The 22,676-nt window shown below is 38.1% G+C and overlaps 2 protein-coding genes and 1 long non-coding RNA gene across 9 annotated transcripts in view; 1 reads left to right on the top strand and 2 right to left on the bottom strand.

Annotated features, from left to right (window-relative positions):
* The window catches only part of LOC105834609, an 83,367-nt gene that overhangs the window by 7,448 nt on the left and 53,243 nt on the right, over nucleotides 1-22,676 (bottom strand). For 2 of the 7 annotated variants that reach the window (XM_036283221.1, XM_036283222.1), the window contains one exon: nucleotides 4,000-4,231. The exons of 3 other annotated variants lie outside the window; for them this stretch is intronic. The gene's annotated coding sequence lies outside the window, so the exon portion shown is untranslated. Of the gene's footprint in view, nucleotides 1-496; nucleotides 522-2,570; nucleotides 3,962-3,999; nucleotides 4,232-22,676 lie in introns of those variants that run through there. 2 more of the 7 variants (XM_028194630.2, XM_036283223.1) reach the window with 2 other exon arrangements.
* LOC105834606 (serine proteinase stubble) lies at nucleotides 6,921-21,353 on the top strand. Its single transcript, XM_036283215.1, has 10 exons — nucleotides 6,921-7,029; nucleotides 11,202-11,524; nucleotides 12,398-13,859; nucleotides 15,478-15,615; nucleotides 15,977-16,129; nucleotides 17,036-17,112; nucleotides 17,522-17,622; nucleotides 18,155-18,426; nucleotides 19,618-19,772; nucleotides 20,479-21,353. The coding sequence occupies exons 1-10, from the start codon at nucleotides 6,921-6,923 to the stop codon at nucleotides 20,641-20,643; spliced, it is 2,955 nt and encodes a 984-aa protein (XP_036139108.1). The 3' UTR covers nucleotides 20,644-21,353.
* Nucleotides 17,165-17,578, bottom strand: LOC118644532. The gene is made up of 2 exons (XR_004962306.1): nucleotides 17,446-17,578; nucleotides 17,165-17,359 (listed from the first exon to the last, which is right to left on the bottom strand). It is a non-coding gene; the product is annotated as an uncharacterized LOC118644532 (long non-coding RNA).

Here is a 22,676-nt window from a genome sequence, read left to right as displayed (position 1 = left end):
TCTATTTAAAAAATAGATAATTTGTTTGAAATAAAATTGTTATGAAAAGAACACACATCTATGATCTAGCTATTTTTATCAATATTAATACAACCCACTGTTTAGTTTTCGAGAAATAGAAAGCTGCCGCTTTAGGAAACCTATGTCAATATTAGCAACCTTCCTTTTTATTGTATTAAAATTCTTATGTCTAGTTCTTAAAACAGTTTCAAGCTTAGATAGCTTCAAGGCAGATCAATTTTCAATCATATTGATATTTCAATTATTGTATTGCTATTTAATATTATGAATACATAGAAGGATTGGTACTCGCCTTTATTAACCACATATTAATCTTTGATTATATAATCAAATCGCAATCGCAAGAAAACGTCATCATCTACTAATAAGCATCACGAATTCAAGGAGTGTAATCAAGAAGACAAAGTAAAAAAAAATAAAAAAACATAAAAAACTAAAGAAGACACCATCAACAGAGTATGAGCGATCATCCGACCTGCAAACAGCGACAACGAGGTCGTAGTGGGGAAGACGAGAGAAACAGCCAAGGGTGAGGGAACAACACACGAGCAGAAGAGGAAGCTAACTACAGTGATGATGCTCAAGTCTTGATGGTGATTGTGATGACGGTGGTGGTGGTGGTGGTGGTGGTGATTGTGGTGGTGGTAATGCTGGCAACAGTAGAGGGAACCTCCGCAACAGGTAGAAGGAAGAGGGGCCGAGGAGAAGGAGGACCAGGTCGGGACGTTCCAGGCGCGCGAGGGAGACGAAGAAGAACGCGGGAGAGAACGGTCATTGCCACCACCTCACCTCGAGAGATGCCCGAACGCTAGAGTCCTCGTCGGCACGAAAAGCGCCGACCCCGACACGGTCTACCGTCCGTGGCTGTCCCGCAGTTTAGTTCGCCGTCGTTTGTACCTACTCGGCTTTACCTCCTACCTGTAGGGGGGCTTAACTTCTCTCTCTCACGAGGACGTGAACGAGCGCGCGCGCTCGGCCGATGCGTGTCGTCGTCGGCCTGCCGATTCTTCGTGCAGGGGGAGCGAGCCCGCAAGCGAGCACCTGGATCGGGGATCGGTTGATCCAGAAGTCGTGAACCGAGTAAAACCAGTTCGATAGGTGCCAGCCGTGGCGAGCAGGTCGAACCGGCGGCTGCCAGTCCGAGTGTACTCCAAGAGGTATCCTCCTCTTCCCGGGTGCCTGTCGCGAATCTGACTGTCGCACGCGACGTATGATACCTCGTGTCTACCGAGTAGATGTCCCGAGGTCGGTCGAAGGGCGTTCTCCAAAATCTGTGGTGGTTGCAAGGTCACAGATGAGACGTGGGGGCGCCGAGCGCAGGAGACACCCGACAGGCTTCGACCACGTGGCCGCAGCTGTTTACCGAGAATTCGCGATCGAGGGTGCAAGATCTGGATCTAACTGACATCGACACACACACACACACACACACACATACACACACTACACACACGCACACACACACGCACGCACACACATACACACACGTCACACACACACACACACACACACACACACACACACACACACACAGATTTCATCGTGGAAGGCGCTAAGATTCTAATTCAATGAGTAACCTCATCAAAGGAAGATGATACATCGCGGTGCTAACTGACAACTTGAAGGAATTTTGTAGCAACGTTGCAGCAGAAGCAGAAGAGCAACAGCGGTCTGTCGAGCGGTGTCAGTCAAGGTATGCTTACGGCTCTGTCTCAAGGTCCCGAGATATGAAGAAGCGTCATACTTTTTTGCGCGAGTGACCTTCGTCGAGATTACAATGGTCGACGATCGGTGGTGTCGTTTTTTATTGTCAGGGGGCAACGCACCTTCGCGGATAATTCAAGATAATTAAATTGATTTGATCGCGCGACTGGCGGTTCCTGCGCTGCCGCAGGCCTATCACGGTGGATACTGAACTTGGCCGAACAGGTGATTTTCTTTGCGGTCTCTCGTCCTTGATCCACGGAGTCGGCACCGGTGCGATTGATGCTTTTTATTGTTTCTGCGGTCAAATAATTATTGGTCGATAACTATTGATAGACGTCTATTAACGACGTTTAATTCCTCCTGAACGAAAAATATATCACCTTTACGACATTTGTAGGACTTTGCAACATTTAACATATTGTGGCTGAAAAAGCAATTGATAGTTTCAATTTCTTCGAAATGGAAACACGGCTCCACTTCGATCAACGAACTTATAGACAAAACGAAATGATGACAGTTATCAAATATGATAGATAATAATTTTACAGAATTAAGAAAACAGGGATATTAAGCCACTTATTTCCTGTTTCTCTTGTACTTATTCTGACGGGATAAATTTTATGAACACTATAAGGGTTTCGATAATCCGCTTTAAAGATAAATCGGCTACGTTTTATAAATAAATCTTCTTTAATTGATATAAGAAAAATAAAACAAAAGAGACGGAAGTGAGAGAGAGAGAGAGAGAGAGAGAGAGAGAGAGAGACGCGCAAGCCACACTTGGTTAACCTTAAGCCAAGCAAAACATGAACAACGGACTACGGTGGCACGTCAGTACATACCATATTATTCACTTGATGAACACGGTTTATTGCGCGAATAATCAATCTGGTGGTTTACGTGTGTATACGCGGCCGTAGCGTGTGTATCGACGAGCGGGACGTATTGCAAATCCGTTGTCGAAGTTAGCCGCATGTTCTTCAGGAGATAGCGGTATATTAGCTCGTTTCAGCTGAATTTCATTCGTACGTGGCCGGGCACGCGCGTGTGCGCGCGCGTATATATGTGTAAACTAATGTCTGTCTCGATTTTACGCAGCTTCATGCATAATTCATGAAGATTCACCTGAGAAAATTCAGGTATTCCTCAATCTGTTTATTTCAACGAGATGGTCGTTAAGTGCTTCTTTAGGGCGATATGAATTATCGCTCACATATAACATGCATTATTGTTTTTTTCGGAATATCTGGAACATAAATCCGTTAAGAGGCAATACAAAAAACGATTTTAAATGTAAAAGTAACAGTTTTTTTAATTAGTCCCATGTGGAATCTCAATTAAGATTAAAATAGCGGACTTGTAAGCTCAATCAAATGGTTTCGTAATGTTCTTGAATAATTTTCACTGGAAGGATACCGGCGTCATTTGAACTTTCTGGTTTTGCGCTTGCCGCATCCGCTCGCAAATACATTATCCGTTGAAAAGAAATCAGTTAATGCGGAGCGGCTCGCAGCGCACAAGATTGAAACTTACGGTTTTATTTGCGCGTAGTGTCTCGGCGCCAACCCACATGTGCACCTCACATTAGATACGTGAGTACAAATGAAAGTGGCAGGTACCGTTACCGCGCGCGAGCGAGTGCTACGTTACGACAAAAGCTTTTTCTGCGCGCGTATACGCCACGCATACGGTACACACGTGCGTTCTCCGTCGCTTTCGTCCGCCAATTAAGACTCGCCGTCGGAGGATGTGTAATTTTTTCCCGCGCGAAGGAGAGCATCAATTCCATAAATATCTAAAAGTGTAATTAACACGCTAACGAGAGAAAAAGAGTACTTAAATTCATACGGCGAGGTATGTCCTAAGAGCTATGTAAAAATAGAAATCAAAAGGGTAAATAATAGTAATATTATTTTATATCATAATATTAATGTTACTCTAAAATCGCAAAAGTCATTAACCTTTTAATCACTGCTGGTGCATATATCCACTCAGAGAAAAAGTTTATTTTAGTCTTTGAGCACATATATTCGCTCAGAATAAAAAGTACTATTTTTATTTCAACAATATAGAACGTTTCTTCATTACACTGTTTCGTCAAGAAAAGATTAAATTAATTAAATATATATTTTTTTATAACTCTTCGTTATGTAAAATTTGATTATGTGCATATTTTCGGCAAAGCACAGTGTTTTGGAATTATTCAACTTAGAAGGAGAGAGTTCATGCATTTAACAATCAAGCATATTCAATGAATCAATTGAAACTCACTTAGCATTTTGTTGAATTAAGTATGCCTCGTTGTAGTCAATTAGCACGGGTGTCGTGTATTCGAAGCTTTGAGTAAAGAAAGAATGTATTTCTACTAATTAGAAATGCATTGACCACAAGATGTAAACCGTTGTCGAGCGTTTTAAAACCCGAGTTACAGAACGGTGACCTGACCATCGGCAAGCCAACGCAATTCACATTGATGTGACATTTTATGCAGCTGAATTTCTATCTGTAAATAACGGTTTTTATAATTTCCTTGCAAACATGCACACTAGATAAAATCATTGCATTTCTTCCAGCAACAGACTGATGATTCTTTACAGAGTGGCTGTTAAGTATTTTAAAAGATTTTAAGAACTGATTTCTCATACTAATTCAAGATAAAACTTTATATGCTTATATATCTAAAATAATTTATAATTAATTTCAAAGCTGTGGCATGTCATAGTTAAAAGAAAAATTTTATTTTTCTTAAAACTTTCGGATTATCTTGAAACTTTATGTATGTTTGAAACATAAAAATAACGAGTAGTTTCCGAAATTTTTAGAAAAAACAAATTTTTCCTTCACTTTGACACAACTTTGTATTTTTGACACTAAGCCGTATCGTCGTATAAAGTTTTCATCTTAAATTAATGTAAAGAATTACCCCTTAAAATTCTTTTAGAATATTCAACGGCCATCCTAATGTATAGGTATAATAGGTGCCAATACATCGTCGTACAATCGTTTTCTATAATTAAATGTAACTTCTCATTATAATAAAAGTATCAGATTTTAAAAGATTATTTATTCAATGGTATACAGTATCGAAATATAAAAATATGCAAGTATCTCCAAGTTTTTTGTTGAAGAACAATATAAAAATCACCCTTAAACGTTTAAAAATACAAATAAATATCATATTTTGTAAAATTTTATTTATAATATTAGTTTATATATTAAAAATTATAAGAAATATAATATACGCGTGTAAAAAATGAAATTCTTTCTTGATGAAAAATATGAAAAACTTCTTTTAATATTTAAAAATATATTAGTAAATCAAATTAGTAAATCAAATACAAACAATAGTAGCTTTTTAAACAAGTCACGATTGTAAAGTTCACAATTATTTATATTAATGATTGGCTGTAAGTGACGCGGTCAGATTCCAAAGTAAGCAGCACACGCGCAGATTGACTCGTTCATCGACAGATGATCGCCTCTTACTGTTACGTGATTCGAGCTGCTCGGCGAAGTATAACGTTACATCCAAATTCCTGCCTCCGAATAACTGTAACCCGGTTCTCGCCGATTGCACGGCTACGCTTATCGAATACCTAACCACATTGCCGATGACTGAATGATTAATATCTGGCGAGATGACGGCCCGGAAGAGAAAGATGCGAAATCTTAAGAATTGGGATTTAGAGATCGAAAACGAAATCACGATATCGTGATCCAGAAACGAGCTGAAATCAGCTGAAGAATACTTTTCCTGATGGTTTGGAAAGATTTCTTCTTTTATCTCTTTTTCATTTTTGTCGATGACATACTTGCCGAATGTATTCACGAAGTGAATGTTTCTCGCAACCCGGTCGTTGACCGAGCCGGCATCTCTCGTCAAACTCAAATTATGTAAAAGGCGACACTGTCTCGTGCGACTTTAAAATTATTAATTTCATCGCTCAGCTGATCAGTTGCATATTTCGCCGGTCTTTTTCTTGCCAAGATTTTCGACAACTGAACAAATTTTGTCTAATTAAATAGAAAAGATCGAACAACGTAACAATAATTACATGTATCTCCAATTTATTTCTCAGCGAGTCATGTGTTGGAGAGTCAAGTGTATTACACAGATAAACAGGAACGAATCCTGAACTAATTAAACCCAGGTATAATTTCACGCATGATGGGCAATTGGTTCCGCCTTATCATTTATTCCTTAACAGTTTTTACAATTCCGGAGATAGTAACAGAATGCGAATGTGCCGTTATAAAGGAAATCGTATTTAATCATCAATTAATCACAATTAATTATACAACGTGTTTAGTTCTGCAGCAAGTATCGTACACTTGACTTGATGCCTGCGATGTGCACCTGCAGTATTTCTCGCTTGTTTATTCTGTTTGTTGTGAAAGATAAATGAGCTGTACTCCTTGATGCACGATGCAACGACGATTTCGAATATCAATATCACTGTGACATCGAGGGCATCAATCCGCGCCGAAATTATCGTAATTATAATAGATTCAAGTGACACGCCGCTCACTTATAGAAAAGTGGCTCGGCTAAGTGACAACCAGTAGCGAATTGAAACGGGCCGTTTGCGAGTAGCGCCGTTAAGAATTGGTATCATCAAAGGCGTAGTCACGAGTACACTGACGTCTCGCTATAATCAAATGCAATTATATCATGTAATTACGTCCAGACGGAGAGTCAGAGTTCCTCGCCCCGTTCGTTTCTCGTGAGAATCTTCCCAGATTTATGGTCGTGCCGCGGATGTCATGGCCGCCATTATCTAAATTGCATGTAAACGGGCTTTACAAATTTTTGGGGTGAATTTTTAATTATGTTCGTGAAAGATACGTGAAGATCAGATCACTGAGAGATAAGGAATTTCAAACGACAGTAAGTTAAACTAGATCGTTCGTATAAACAACGCAGATACGTTAGTTGGCGCCAATTACGGTCTCGAGGCTCAATCTTGATGTCTATAATAACATTTATATTTTAAGATCGTCGTAAAATTTTTACAGTACAAGAAAGAATTTTAATCTTGCGGAATCTCGTTTTTCTTGCTACTTTGTGAAAGAGTAATAACCGATAGCATGAAAAAGAGACGTATGTAGCGACAGTAAGGATCTTAGAAGGAAAACATTAGCCTTTCTAAAGAGCGAATCTAATTTCTTCCGGCTTTTCGTCTGTGTTTCAGATGTGCGACCGGCGGAAACAGGCCTGGGCCGCCGTTGTCATCGGCAACGTGTTGATCTACACCGTTGTTATCGCCAGCCCGATCTATGTTCCTCAATTTCAACCAGGAAGTAAGTACTTTAGATCGCTCTATTATTCGAAGGAAGAATATCGATAGTTTTCTTCCAGAGATAGCATCGGCGCGGTTTCGGGGAGTTTCTCCGTAATACGTCGCGTTCAATGATCGTGATTCGCTGATTAAATTGCCGTTACGTCGTCTTACGGAAATTACGTCGTGCCTCCGGCGTATCGTCCTCCGATTATGAGTAGCTCTAATTAGACATAATCGCGAACGTAACCGAATTAACCGACCAAAATAAGATCGCCGCGTTCTTTTAAAATTATGGCTTCCTATGGCCGTTAATTGCAAACGGTATTAAGATCCTGTTTAAAACTGTTGCTGATCCATATTGCCGGTAATACCGTCGATATTTTGAGATACAAATTTATATATGACGTTACTATCTTTTTTTTTTTTTTTTCATCATATTTTCGAACAAGAATCTCACATAAGCAACGATATTTAATTCGGAAATAATATTTTTTACACTTGGGAATTCCTTATGGGCATATTATTTTCTATCAACATTTCTCCAAGTTTTCCAAAATCAGCATTGCAACATGCACATTTACAAGTTAAAACGACGATCTAATTGTGACGGGAATCTTAAGTCGATTCTTACAAACCGGTGACATGTCTCTTGCCCGTTCCGCTGGCTCTTTCACGCTCGTTGCATTTTCCTCGTGTGTCAGCTGAGTAACGGATCGCTACACAAATACCAGTAACCGGCACGGCGATCTACGCGTGTGCGTAAGGCGCTCGCCCGTCTTCGTCGTGCAGCGACATTGAACCTACCTTGAATTCGTGTTCGAACGGAACGTGGGCGGACTGGTCAGTTTTCTGTGGAGAAGTGGGTCAACCACGGTCATCGAGCCGCGTGACTTACAGTGATTTTTCCGTTCCCGTCAACCCTCGATTCCGTCGATTTTCGCGTGATCGTTCCCGTCATGGCGGCGGAGATCCGCAAGATGACCGATCATTATCTTTTGCATTTTATTGTTTCCAGTTAAAACGCGCACGCGCACAATGCGTATTGCGTTCGAACTCTTCTTATATAAACCTAATTTTGCGACGTCATTTCTCCAGCTGCCATAACGCAATCGTTGTGTGACAATATAGCGATATGAATCGCTTTCGACGATTTCTTTCTTCTTTCTTCGCGAGACTTCCGCATCCGAGTAACGTTTGTCGCGATCAGATAAGCACTTTCCTACAATGAGCTATGCCGCGAGTGAAATTCTTCGCGTACGATCGCGTGGGCGTGCACGCACGCACGCATACACGCTTACGCACTCCCATATGGCATGACACCGCTTGAAATTCCGCCAGCTACACATAAAGGCATCACCAACTTTCTTTCATGCCGGTGACTAACTAACACGTCACTTCCGTCAGCACACATTTTCTAAGGATGACCGAACATGCGGGACTTTTTGGGCGAGCGAGCTTGACCGACTGACCCGGTAGTGCGAACGCTAGGACCGCAAACAATTTTACGGTTGATTTTCACTAGCCACGAAACATCCGTCGACCTGACGAGAGCCGGCAAAAGAAAGTAAACAGTCACGGAAAAACTGCTATGCTTTAACGACCCATTCGTGCCAGTTTGGTACATACGGAAACCACAATTTATCTGGTTATACGTAACTGTCAACCTTACTACCGCTAATTAATTTGCACGTTACACTTGCCAATTTATCGATTAAAAAATGAAATGTAAATCTCACTTGGACGTGCAATTTCGTGATACGACACCTTAAAATTTGTGTTTTACATCATGTCTTTATACCTCTTTCATTCGCAGTCTCGTCTAAGCTCGATCTACGTAGCGTTATTCGACGTAAAGTCTCACGTTCACCATGCTAAGTGATTTGTCACTTTCTTTGCCACGGCATACACAGAGTACACCAGGGGAATACCGTTTACGGGTTTTCCATGTTTATACCGTGAACAGTCCATCCAAGCACCTCGGGTCAAGTATGCACGTTTAATCATACCGAACCGGAGCACCCTGGAATGTATACGGTGTTTTCGTTGGGCCAAAGACCTCAAAGAGAAAAAGAGAGAAAGAGAGAGAGAGAGAGAGAGAAAATGGGAGACGAAGCAAGAGAGGGAGATTGTGAGGTGTCTTAGAGGGAAACGGGCTGTTACATTAGGCTATGACTGTGACCCACTTTTGGGTCGGGCAACTAGCTCATACATTGAAACTTAACGGTACCGAGATGCTTCGCCTCGCCTGACATCAATTCGTACCCCGATATAATGCGGCATACGCCGTATACGCATTAGGGTTTTACAATCGACCGTTGATATAAAATCGCGATTGCGAAGGAATTCAGGTAGAAGATCGTTTCCAGTGAGATTCATGACCTCGTCAAAATTTGTAACAGTTAAAGATGTCATTCACTTCACGCTGTTGTGCGTAACTGTTGGGTTTTCTTTCTTCAATCTTTGCTCGCATTGATAAACTCAACATTTTCGTTTTGTTTCTTGGTAAAATCAATTTTATTAATTAAAATCATTGCTACAATAGACGTTGCAACTATCACTTATCTATCTGTAGCCTCTTAATACAACAATGCTGTCTGTTTCCTAAAGTTCACGTGTTATTTCGGAGCGGAGAGCACGCTTTTTTACCTTTCTCTGATGTGCGCTGCTCTTTCGTAGCTAACTGTATCGTACGACCGTATGAGTCATTGTCAAAGCAGACTTCTGTTCATTCCGTTACACGCCTCTGATATTCCAGACTTTTTAAACTCAACGTGACATCTGTTTGTTTATCCACTTTCCGTTCTGTCGACGCACAATGCGCTAAAGACCCAGAAAAGGTTCCTGTTATCCAATTAATGCACTTGTGATCTTTAATGATTTTTTTTTACCGGAAGCAACAACTGTTTTAAGATTCAATACACTCAGCACAAGTGATATTAGTAAACGACTACGAAGAGCTCAATAAATATTGTCAACAAGCTAACAAGTAGTAGTAGCAGTAGTAATAGAGTGAGACTGCACCAGACCCTAGAGAGTTTCTTTTTGACTCCCGCCGGAGATTACAAACTTAAAAATCTGTATATGCGGAATGTGTGTAATCGAACTTGCGACTTGTCACTTACAAGTCCATCGCTCTCACGGAGCCATACGACATTCCAACAAGCTAATAACTTCTGCGTTCATAAAATATCACAGTTATGAATTTACGCGTCCACGTGATATTGGCGCCTGTTACAATCTCAGTGCACCAGAGCCATCCGTCATCTTTTCAATCTATTTCCTTTTCGTGATTCAGTTTCGCAATTATACGTCCCGTCTATGCCATCCCGCTCTTATCATCCGTAGTGGAACGCTCGGAAAGATCATTAAGAGAGAATTATAAAGAGTAACATACGTTGACGATATGAGATCGAAGTGTTACGAAGTCGGGCGGGAATGTAGAACGTATATAGTGAATGAACAGTTATAGACACCGGGTGAAGGTTGATATACACTTCGGAGGAGACTGGGAGAACACGGAAGCATTTATCTAACCACCGTTGATGACCATTCGAAGGGGAATTCCACCTCGAGGCACATCCATTCGTAACGTTTTATTTCACGGAAGTTTTTCTTCTCCCCGCGGTGAAGGAGTCTTTACTTTCGTATTAATGTGTGAGATAATCTCCCGAACGGAAGAGTCTTCTGTCTATCGCCTGAGAGAATTGCGTATCGTCGTGAGGCATCGCGACGGCAAGTTCCGGTGAATTATCTTTATTAGACGAGAGTGCCGTGTAAAAAGATATTTTTATACGGTTCTAACCACGTAAGTCAGGAATTAAATGCCGATGGCGTGGTAAAAACAATGTCAATATATAAACAATATTTTTAAAGCATTTTCTGAAAACTTACAGCTGTGATCATCAGTAATTATTCTATCTTTCAGTGACTCTCATTAAGAGGCGGGTACTCTCACTGACCAGAATCAATGTATTATCACTGAAAGGCAGCGTATATCAGTATATATCAATGATTGATATATATTGATATAAGTTATAAGTACAGCACTGAAATCAGATTATTCGCTGTTTTTCAGTGATTCCCATTTAGAGAGCAGTCCATTGAAAAAAAAAAAAACATTTAAGAGAATTGGTCGGAAATCGGCTTGTCATAGAGATAAATGTAATGATAGCCATTCCTTCGTTTTTGCAGGCACGGGAAGAAACATCAGGCACTTGCCCTGCGTGTCACGCAGGAGCGGTGAGACCGGTGTGTGCATGTTTGCGTTTACCTGCGCGAAGGCTAATGGCACGCATCTCGGTACCTGCATCGATCGCTTCTACTTCGGTAGCTGCTGCAAGATTGACGACGAACCAGACATCTTCCCGCAGGACAATAGCATCGACGACGGTCCGCCGCCGCCAAGGCCGTTTATCACGACCCACAGGCCCATCGGGAGCAGCGGCATACCGGAATACTTCGCGAGGCCTAAGCCGGTTGATGAAAAGAAACCAGTCGAGACTTCGCAAATCACGGCAAGTAGACGATCGCTAATGAAGCGGCGCGAGCCGGCTTAGCACGTTTCGCCATGTGTCAATAGAAATGAGCGATGTGACAGCTTGAAGTTCCTAGAGACGATTCGATGGAATCAAAGTAACGTCCTTCGCAAATAACTACTCTGTCAGATCATACGCAGCGAACTTAGAGTGTACGATAAAACAGATGTGGACCGATAATAAATGATTTGCAAACCTTTTTTATTTAAAGTAAATATATTGCCGCAATTTTATATTTTATCTTGTAAATTTTAATTTTAGAAGAAGAAATAAGTGTTTTTAGACGACAGTGTAACTTACAGTAATGGTAAAGAGTGAAGTAGTTTGGCTTACGATGCGCGAGAAGGAATGAGACGTGCTATTTTCCCGGCGCTCATTCAATTATGTTATAATAACTTTCTCTGTAAGTGAGATCATCGAAATAGACACACAGTAGCTCGCGTGACCTCACAATTGATTAATGAGTTAAAGAAAGTTGCTCGTTAAAAGCGCTTAATAATCAGCATGTAATATGTATCAAAAAATCTAACAAACACAAGAATTTTGCAAATTTTTGGATACACTATTGGTATATTAAATCAAATCTCAGTTAGAGAATAACAATCTTTATTGTTTATTGACGTTCAAAATTCAAAATACATAATAATCTTTATTTAAAATGTATTTTCTTTAAAATATATGCTGCACTATATATGTATAAAATACATGTATAAAGTACTTAAAATTTTAATTTCTTTTATACATAGAATTAGATATAAGTTAATTACATTAATCAAATTATTGCTTTTAGAGAATTAACTTTTATCAAATCACATTACGTCTACGTTAATTAATAACTTTATAATTTTATAGACGACATCTGCAGTCTTGAGTACGCAAAGCACGCAGACTTCGGCAAATACGATGAGGGACACAACGAAGCTCGTGACAAAGAAACCAACGATTACGACGATAGAAATGACTACGCAGACTACTCGCCTCTCGACGTTCCAAACCGTGCAAAACGCTGCCGGACCTAGCACAGAAGCCACATCGTTTAAGAAAACCAACACTACTGTAAATATTCCATCGAGTGTATCTCCAAGTACAACGAGGCAACCTACGAAACCGTCCACTTTGTCCTCTACCGTACGACCTAGCACCGTGAATGTAACGAAATGGACAACTGTTGCGACATTTTTTAATCAGACCACGAAGAAACCGATTGTCTCCTCGACAACAGCACAGAGACCAACGGTGCAAATCTCCCAAAAACCTCTCTCTTCGACTACTCACAAACCGATTGTTCAATACGAATCGACCACGACTACGACGAAGAACGTTCTCGCGACTACTACGCAGAAAATAGTGCCTTCGACCAGATTTCCACCCAGAAATACGACCTCCGTCAAACCACTGGCTCAGACAATCACAAAAAAACCTAGCACTACTGGGACAACAAAACACCCAGTGGTGACCACAAAGAAACCTACTACATTGACAAAGAGACCGTCAACTTCTTCAAAACCTCTCAGCTCGAGTTCCAGCTTTGGCACAACATTGCCAGTAACGACGAAGCCTCACTCAACATCTGGATCGTTCAGCAATGTTGGATCTTCCAGCGTGAGTGCCGATCGAGTAACGGAAAGTACTTTAGCCTCCACTGGGATTAGACCATCGACTGCGACGACAGCAACTACGAGCGCAAGCAGTCAGAGAACTACCGTTACGACGAAGAGTCCAGATCAGAAAGTGACTATTACAAAAACGACGACGCCGAAAACAACCTCCAAGACAACAACAAAATCATCGACGATCAAGACAACCACCGCTAGATCGACAACAGCTAAAACAACAATCAACAAATCGACTACGCCTAAACCATTGTCGTCGACTACCACGACGAAGTTAAAACCTACTAAAATCACTAGTACGACAACGAAGACCACCAAACCCGATTACACGAGCACCACGACGACCACGGAGAGAACGAGGCCGTTGTCGTCAACTGTCGGTTCAACGGTTGGCATTACGAAACCAAAACCCAGCACAACGAAGCCAACACCCTTGACAAAGCTGCCCGTGAACACATCCAGCATCGTGGAGGTCACTACGAGTATCTCGAGTTCGATATCCACGTTTACCGTTAGGAATGAGAGCACCTCGACCCACGTATCTCCTACCAAAGGTCAGAATGTTAATCACACCCTCGAGGAGATCCCGTTGACTACCTATTCGCCAGGATTAGTAACGTGGAGCTCGAACTCTGATGAAATTTCCACGAAGGCACCCAACGTAACGTCCTCGTCAACGTCAACGGCAGCTACATCGTCAGGTGAATAAAATATCAAATGTCTTTCTCTACATCAGAATTATAAATTAATTGAAATTACACGCTCAAGCTTCCTTTACTTATAATAATTACAGTATTAATTTAATTGTAATATTAAAATTGTAAATGTTAATTGTTTTCGACGTTAATTCTCATATTAGAAGTAGGAAGACCTTAAATATTTAAAGATTAATATCGTCGATCTGAAATCAGAGGTGAAAGCAATACTAAATTTACACAGCAGTCCGTCAACAAGCTTTCGCTATTCCCAGCGTTATGATGCATGCTGCGTGCCGTGCCATGCAACGTGGATCGTTATCATGATTTCCTACTGGCAAGGGCGTCGCGTTGCACAATGAACGTCCGTCTTCTTCGATTTTCACCGGTCAGCATACGGACGTAGAACGAATAAGGCTGCTAATCACGTTTCCGATAATTCCTCGAAGGGTCGTTCGATGCCGATGAAGGGAGCATATATAAAATTCGCGACTGCCAAGTAGAAAAAGAGTACTCCACAAAAATTTATTACCGAATGAAAAAATTAAATATTCACTTTTTAAAATTTCATGAAGCTTAAAAAATTCCAGATTTATTTCAATTTGCAAAATTTTTATTTTAAATTTGAGATTATTTGAAATAAATTTTTACTCTTTATATTTCTTTTTTGCCTTTTTCAATGATTGTAATTTATATTTTTTCGTGTAAAATTATTATATTTTAGTATTATCATATTTAATTAAAAAAAAAATACTATTTATTCTCCAAAGCAAAAAAATTCAGTTTTAACAAGATTTTAATAAAATTAGTCATTCGGGAATTTTATCTTAATCGAAGTACTGCCACGCGCGCCAAGTTCAAGAGGAAGTCACACCTCTTTAAACGAAATAATTGTATGTCGATCACAAGCAGCGCAAGAGTTACGCCGTGTAACACAAGTAGGTAATTCGTCCTGCGTTCATTCGACAAGCGGTTACTTTATTCCACCCGAACGAACCGAGCTCATCGTAAAGCCAAGGTCGTTCCTCGGACCCTAGAAAAGATAAATCGCGTGGAGACTATATGTGGATCATGCCAATAGCGCGGCACTCAAATATATCGCCGGGATAGAGTGTCGTAACGGTTCACAAACCGGCCATCTCAGGCTCTCCACCGACATTATACGGTCGACTCTTATATATCTCTGTCCGTCTCATTGTGCGAACAACACTTCGAATTATGTTCTAATAACTACGATTTGCTTCGCTACCTCGCAAAAGAAAGAAAAACAGAACCTGCTTTTCTCTCGACCACCCCAAATTGGTGAATCAAACCGGTTCGCGCTGCCTCGAATTAGCATAATATATCTGCTCGAAACTAACATTTCCTGAGAAACATAAGTCCACGAACTTAAAAAAAAATTCTTTTTATTTTTTCCGGTATAAATACAAAAGTACCTTGCTGCGGCGAACCTTTACCTAATTTTGAAATTAATTTATTTTCTCAACGAGTCATACATGCAATAAATGATTTATTTCTGATTCCTTTTAGATAAAAATAATTTCTTTATAGTTATCTCTTTAGCTCGTAAATTTGCGATTAATTAAAATACAATGGATTTTGTAATTTATTACGTTTGCTCCAGCGGCTACTGATTGGTCACCGATAACAACTCCGGATGGTTGGGTAATGATTCAGTCGCCTACCACCGAAAAGTTACCGCAGACTCAAGAGTCGACGACCGAACCGGTTGCGGAATCCACTATACAGTCTTTGACTTCTGGTAAGGCATATTAATTGTAGCCTTTGTGAATACTCCGCGGTTTGCGAGTTGCTCGCGATCGAAGAACTTTCAAGAGTTAGCAAACATAATCATGCAAACGAGCAACAACTTGAAAGGAATATCCTCTAACAAGTCGTAATAACATAAGAAATCGACTAGAACTTTCACAGTTTTAGTACATACTGCGACTCCATTTCAAAAATTCCTTCTGTAAAAGCTTATAAATATCACAATTTAAATTTTATATAACTTTTATATAAAAATTGTGTTTCAAATACACACACACACACACACACACACACACACACGTTTTTTTTATTTATTGTAATATATTCTTATTTAATTAATCTCCTATTTTCAGTCAATCCGATAACAGAGAGCACTGTCATCCCCCACACCACAAAGAGACCAACTCCGTCTCTTGTGACCACTTCGTCAACGATCCCCAGCGTTACGATCGACATGGAACTTCCGGTACCGATGGAGACCCTCAATATGTCAGACTACAAACAAGGTTAATACTTAAATGCTGAACAGATTACAGTGTAATATTACGACGAGCGCTTCATGTACACGAACGGGTGCATGAATAAAAGAAATTAGATCGTTCCCAGACTGGGTGACCGGAACGAATCGTTACTCGACTAGAACTAGTCTCAGGACTAAAAACAAAATGACAGGTGAAATGCGGAACTGGATTCGGGTCACTGTCGGAATTCACGTTATTTCGTTCGATTTTGCCCCAGTTAAATCCTGAAGATGATCTAACTTCTATTCGCATAGCGACGGTTTCATCTTCTCCTCGTCGTAATATTAAACTTCTCGTTTGATAAGGCAAGCATCTCTATTAATTCTAACATGGAAATCGCACGTATATGTATATCGTATATGTAAAAGCTTTTTCTGAATACAGAAAAAGATTTGTGTCAAATTTTTTTATTCCTGAAATATATTTCGATATCACAATTTAATACTACCATATATTTTTTTACTGTTTATATTTTATTTAAGTAGTTATAATCGCATTGCGTGCGATTATTTATAATATGGTAAACACTATAATTTATGGATTAACGAGACTACCCGACCACTTTGTATACCATTATCTAACTTGCCATTATCCTTGCATGATCAACAGTACAACTTAATTTAAATAATGATAGTACGTAGCCGTAAGTTTTAACGTCAGTAATTTCCCGTAATCAATGCGATGCGCGTCGGAGTGTCGCGAGTACGCAGACAATACCGTCGATACAAAAATTCCAATTCCGCCTGCGGGCAGATAAAAGAATTATGTGAGCGACGCATTCGCGCAACGGCATCGGTTAATCCAGTCGAACAAACACGCCGCGTCCGTTCTTCAATATGACCGTTCAATTGGGATTGATGCGATTTAATTCGACAATGCTTGTTCTTGCAGTGTGCGGACGAAGATTGTTCCCGGAGCCCAAGATCGTCGGCGGTGATCGAAGTGCCTTCGGAAAGTGGCCTTGGCAGGTGAGTATCGAAACTATTCGAATTTTCATTTTGCTTGCACGACATTATTTTATTTGGTTTGAACATTAATGTAACATAATTATTCAGTTCTTTTAGAATCCTTTACACGTTTTTTTGAATCAAATTTACCGATTACTTCATAATTAATATTGAATCCAGAATTTCAAAAAATTAATTAAAAAAGAAGTAAAATCAGGCCTTTCTGAGATTGTCACAGATTATAACTTATCGTCATTCGAGTCATCGTCTGCAACAATTGATTATTTTATATATGCAGAAAGACGTAATCATGATGACGGTCTTTCACGTCAACGACAACAATCATTTCATTACGTGCTAGAGATAATGCGTAGATCGATCGCGTTGCGCGGCGACTGTGATTTCCTGAACGTGGCGGATTTCCTTGCAGATCTCATTACGTCAATGGCGATCGCAGACGTATCTGCACAAATGCGGCGCGGCATTGTTGAACGAGAACTGGGCCATTACCGCAGCGCACTGCGTCGAAAGGTAAGTGTTTACCATGGTTGCGATACTCATAATCAAGTTTTCTCCCACTCGCATGGTCAACTCAATCATCCATAAAGAACATCCGCGATGTTCTTTAACGCGCGTTGCAGCGCAAAGTCTACTCGCGACACAGGCACGCGCTTATGTCGCTCGCGCGATAAAAAGAGATTGCCTCCGCCCCTACCTGCATAAATATTTTCTCATCTATTTCTCATCTATCAAATATATATTGAGAAGCGTGACCAAGCTTATCACGTGGATTGTCATCCTAAAGTAGAGCATCATAAGAAACTTTACGTTATCTTTCAGAAGAACGAGAGATTTTCTCTCGAATTTTTTTGTTTGTATTGTCACACCTCGATCTCTTTCCTAGAATTCTTTTCAATTGTTTAATGCTAAAACTTTTGATATACATTTTTATGTGAAATATTATGTGAAATCCGAAGGATTGTCAATAGTGTTTTGTTTCCAGATGGAATTTCCTAATAGCTAGTTAATGCACTTAATATGTACTTCGATATGTATTTTCTAGCGTGCCACCAAGCGATCTATTGTTGAGGATCGGCGAACACGATTTAGCGAATGAAGACGAGCCGTACGGGTATCAGGAGAGAAGAGTGCAGATTGTAGCAAGCCATCCGCAATTTGACGCGCGTACCTTCGAGTACGATCTCGCTCTATTGAGATTCTACGAGCCTCTTCTACCATTCCAACCGAACGTCTTGCCGATTTGCCTGCCCGACGATGATGAAACCTACGTTGGTCGTACCGCCTACGTTACTGGCTGGGGTCGACTTTACGACGGTATTAAAATGCACCGTCATAATTAATTAAAATTAATTAATGTAAAATGCAATACTCATTTGTATTTTACTCATTTAATTAATATCCCATATGCGAAAAGAACGACGTCGCTGAAGCACTAACAATTTAGCTAGATACAGGTCTAAAAGTAATTTTGTTGGAATATCAAAATAATTATGTAGAACACTCGAATACGATGATAATACTGCAAAAAGTTTTTAATATTCTAGTAACATCTAATATAATTATTTTGATGATCCAACATAATTATTTTTAGATCTGTATCTATAACATTGAGAAAATAATTGTTAACTTGAATAAATCAAACTAAGTTTTGCAATATAATTAAATTTCTTCAAGAATTTATGTTTTCAATTTAGGCCAATTTACATCAATGTAGATCAATGTTAATCTTAAACTCGACTTAACTTATCTTTTATCTTTTTCTGTTCTAACAATTAAAAAAAATAAAACGTAAATTAAACTCAGTATAAATGAATCTATATTGATGTAAACAAATTTAAATAAAATTAAATACAATTAAAGTTTTTATACAGGATTGACATTTGTCCCTACTATATTTAGGAAATGATTTAGGAAAAACCAATCATTTCAAGAAACTACTATCACAACTCCTCTAAAAAAGTCATTATCGAAATAATCGAACACGTGTTTTTTCCATTTTTTGCCATTTTGAACCGTTTTTAAATTATAGAGATGAAAATAGATTTTATAGACATCCTATATATATATTTAAATTAAATAGATAAAATATATTTATGTATATGTAAACTGAAAAAATATATTAAGTTGAAAATATTAGTCAAGTTAACAACTTTTTTCATTGTAACTAAATTTTTCTTTAGTAAGATTATTCTTTCGCATACACATTAATCAATATTGAGAATATTGTAGACTATTTTTTGTGTATTGGCGCATATATATGTTCAGGAAAAGAAATTTATTTTGATCTCTTGGCGCATATTATATAAACTCAAAGAAAAAAGTTTATTTTGGCTATGCAAATATGCGCTCACAATAAAAAAAGCTATTGCTTAGGTTCCGACACAATATTTCTTTATTGTGCTGTTTTAAAAGAGTTAAATATGATACTTTTATTAAACTGCGAGATGAACTACTACTATCACTCATCGTGTAGATGCTTAAATAAATTTTTATCTATTTTTGCAGAGGGACCACTACCGTCTGTGTTGCAAGAAGTTGCAGTACCGGTTATCAATAATACTGTATGCGAAGCAATGTATAGAAACGCAGGTTACATTGAGCACATTCCGCATATATTTATTTGCGCCGGCTGGAGGAACGGCGGATTTGATTCTTGCGAGGTCTGTTTCCATATCTTGTTTGCAATTTTATACAAAAAAATCATTGTTTGAACTCAAATTTTCAGAGATATAGAATAACTATTAAATAAATATTTAATCTAAAAAGAAATATATAACTTTAAGATATTAAAATTTTATTTCTGTCTTATTTTTTAAATACTTAAAAATGTTTTAGCTTTAAATGATATTTAGAATTAAAATACTATTTTGGTTTGACTTATTCTTTATCTTTTTCTACTTCTAAAAATTAGAAAAAGATAAGGAGTAAGTTAAACCGAGATTAAAGTTAATCTATATTGATAGAAATAAACATAAAACGTTTAAAACGTATAAAACTGTTAAACTTCAGTTTTAGTATTTTTAATCTAAATACCATTTAAAATTAAAAATATTTTTGATATATAAATATAATAATTAAAAAAACGGAAACAGAAATAAAACATTTTAATATTTTTTAAATAAACACTACTTTTTAATGTTACTGCTATATAATGTATTTTCAATTATAAATGTGTTTGTAAATGTATTACTATTGTATAATCACATATTTTTTAAATATTCTAACAGCTCTCTAGAAGATTACAACGTTTTTTAGGTAATTTTTGGATACCTTTGGAATATAATAATTGTGTAGGAATTCATTATTGTTGATTCAAAAATTTATAGCAATAATATACTTTAACACACTATTTTCTATTATCTTCAGGGTGATAGCGGCGGTCCGATGGTCATCCAAAGAGCGCGAGATAAACGATGGGTTCTTGCCGGAATCATTAGCTGGGGAATCGGTTGTGCCGCGCCAAATCAGCCTGGTGTTTATACGCGTATCTCGGAATTTCGCGAGTGGATCAATCAGATCTTGCAGTTCTGAGCATTTCAAAGAGCGTGCTTGAAATTCGCGCTTTTGCGTCGCGCCGACTCCTACGGACGTTTGTAACAATCGCCAAGCGGACGGACGGCACCATCTGCCGGAGCTGTGAGCTAAGTGCAATTTAGTGGAAAAATCTAAGAAGTCTCAGCGCGGGGATTCACAGAGATCTGTGCGCGTGTTGCGAACTCGGACAACATGTGGAGCCACTGATTCGATTTTCGCGTGTGAAGTCGCGACGTATGTACGCGCGATTTACCGAATAGATCCGATATGTTACAAGCAACGATACGGTAAAGGAACAAAAAATAGTATCAATTTTCGATATCGGAAACACTATCAGTGATAAGCACATTGGACTTTGTGACAAAGAATCGAAATTCTCGATCAACAAAGATTCCTTTATCTAGAATCAATTTAAAATAATTAACTTCAGGACATGGCACTACTTTCTTTAAGTAAATTATTCTTTTAAATATCTAGAAGCTGTTCAGTACATTAATTTCTTAAGTTTTAATCTTCTATCAAACATGTGTTGATTATTTCTTTTTAATGTGTTCAGTTTGCTCAAAGCCTGATTTAACGAAATATGAAAATACATGTGACTGCGCTAATGAATGAATCTAGAAAGAAAAGTTAGATCTGTTTTTAATTTGTTATTAATTTAATAATATAAAAAATACGCTAATTAAATATGTTTATTTAATCTCCGCAATAATTTAATCAATTATTTCCGAAAATAATTTTTAGAATTTAAACAAATTAAAATAATATGAATTAAAATACAATGATATATTTAATTCGAGAAAGTTAACAAAAAAATTTGATTTAACTTGGATTAAAATTGTTATTCGATATTTATAGATATGTTTGCAACGTAATATTCTGTTTACTTTCTTATTTATCGTTTAAAAGAATTAATCGTACAGCTACTGTGATTCAGAATTTACATATTTTTTAAACATGTGGTTACATAAAAAAATATAGTACTATAGAATAAGCTTTTGAATCACAGTATGCGCAAAAATTGTCTATGTAAATGTTGTTATGCAGTAAAACAAACATTCTATGTTCGATATAGTCAACAAATACTTGAAAAACTTGAGCACTTAAATATTATGTAAAAAAATATAATTTATAAAAATCCATATTTCTTAAAATAAGTTTTTAAACTTTTCCCTTTATCAATGAATCGTTTTATCTGTCTTTAAACATTTTTTATGCAAAAATTGTGAGATTTAAATGAGACCGCCCGTATACAACAATATTTAAATTTTAAATATGCATATAGCCGCGAACAGAATATACAGAGTATTTAAAAATTGTTGGATGAAAAAACATCGAGCCAAATTTCTCAGTAAAATTATATTCGATATTATTTTAAAATAATTTGATAAAACAAATAATCAGTATGCACTTTATGTATGTATCATTTATCAATTGTTTATGAAAAAATTTATACATCAATACCTGCAATGTAATCGAATTGCAACTGTTAATGTGATTTAATATTCCATGCTGACGTCAATCACATGCAGTTCCCCTCGTTACAAATTTACATAGCAATTCCCAGCAAATTCCAATGGGAATTTCAGTACATTCTTCGAAGCTCATGAATATCCAGTCATCCCAATTGATCTTGAGAAGAAATGAAGAGAAATGCGACCAACTTCATAAATTCTGTCTCTTTCTCTTCCTTTCTATGACGAGCACTTTCGTAGTTACTTGAGTCTAGTTTCAAGTGAAAATGAATTGACGGTGCACTGGTAAATGACAAAAACGTGCTCATTAATTTCAACTACTCGTTTGTGATCGACATCAAGCGACTCATTACATTTTGATTTAAAGATTATATACCACATAAATATATTGTGAGATAAATTTGATGGAATCGGAAAAAAGAATCGGGAGACAAGTGCACTGGTGCATATATATATGTACCGATTATTATTTAATTTAATTTATAAAAAAATCTATATATATAAATACATAGATTATATTATATATACATATGTATACACAGCGACATACATGCG

Source organism: Monomorium pharaonis, chromosome 2 (genome assembly GCF_013373865.1).
Source record: "Monomorium pharaonis isolate MP-MQ-018 chromosome 2, ASM1337386v2, whole genome shotgun sequence".
NCBI lineage: Eukaryota > Metazoa > Arthropoda > Insecta > Hymenoptera > Formicidae > Monomorium > Monomorium pharaonis.
Note: the sequence above shows the minus strand (reverse complement) of the source record. Positions and strands in the feature narration are given on the sequence as shown.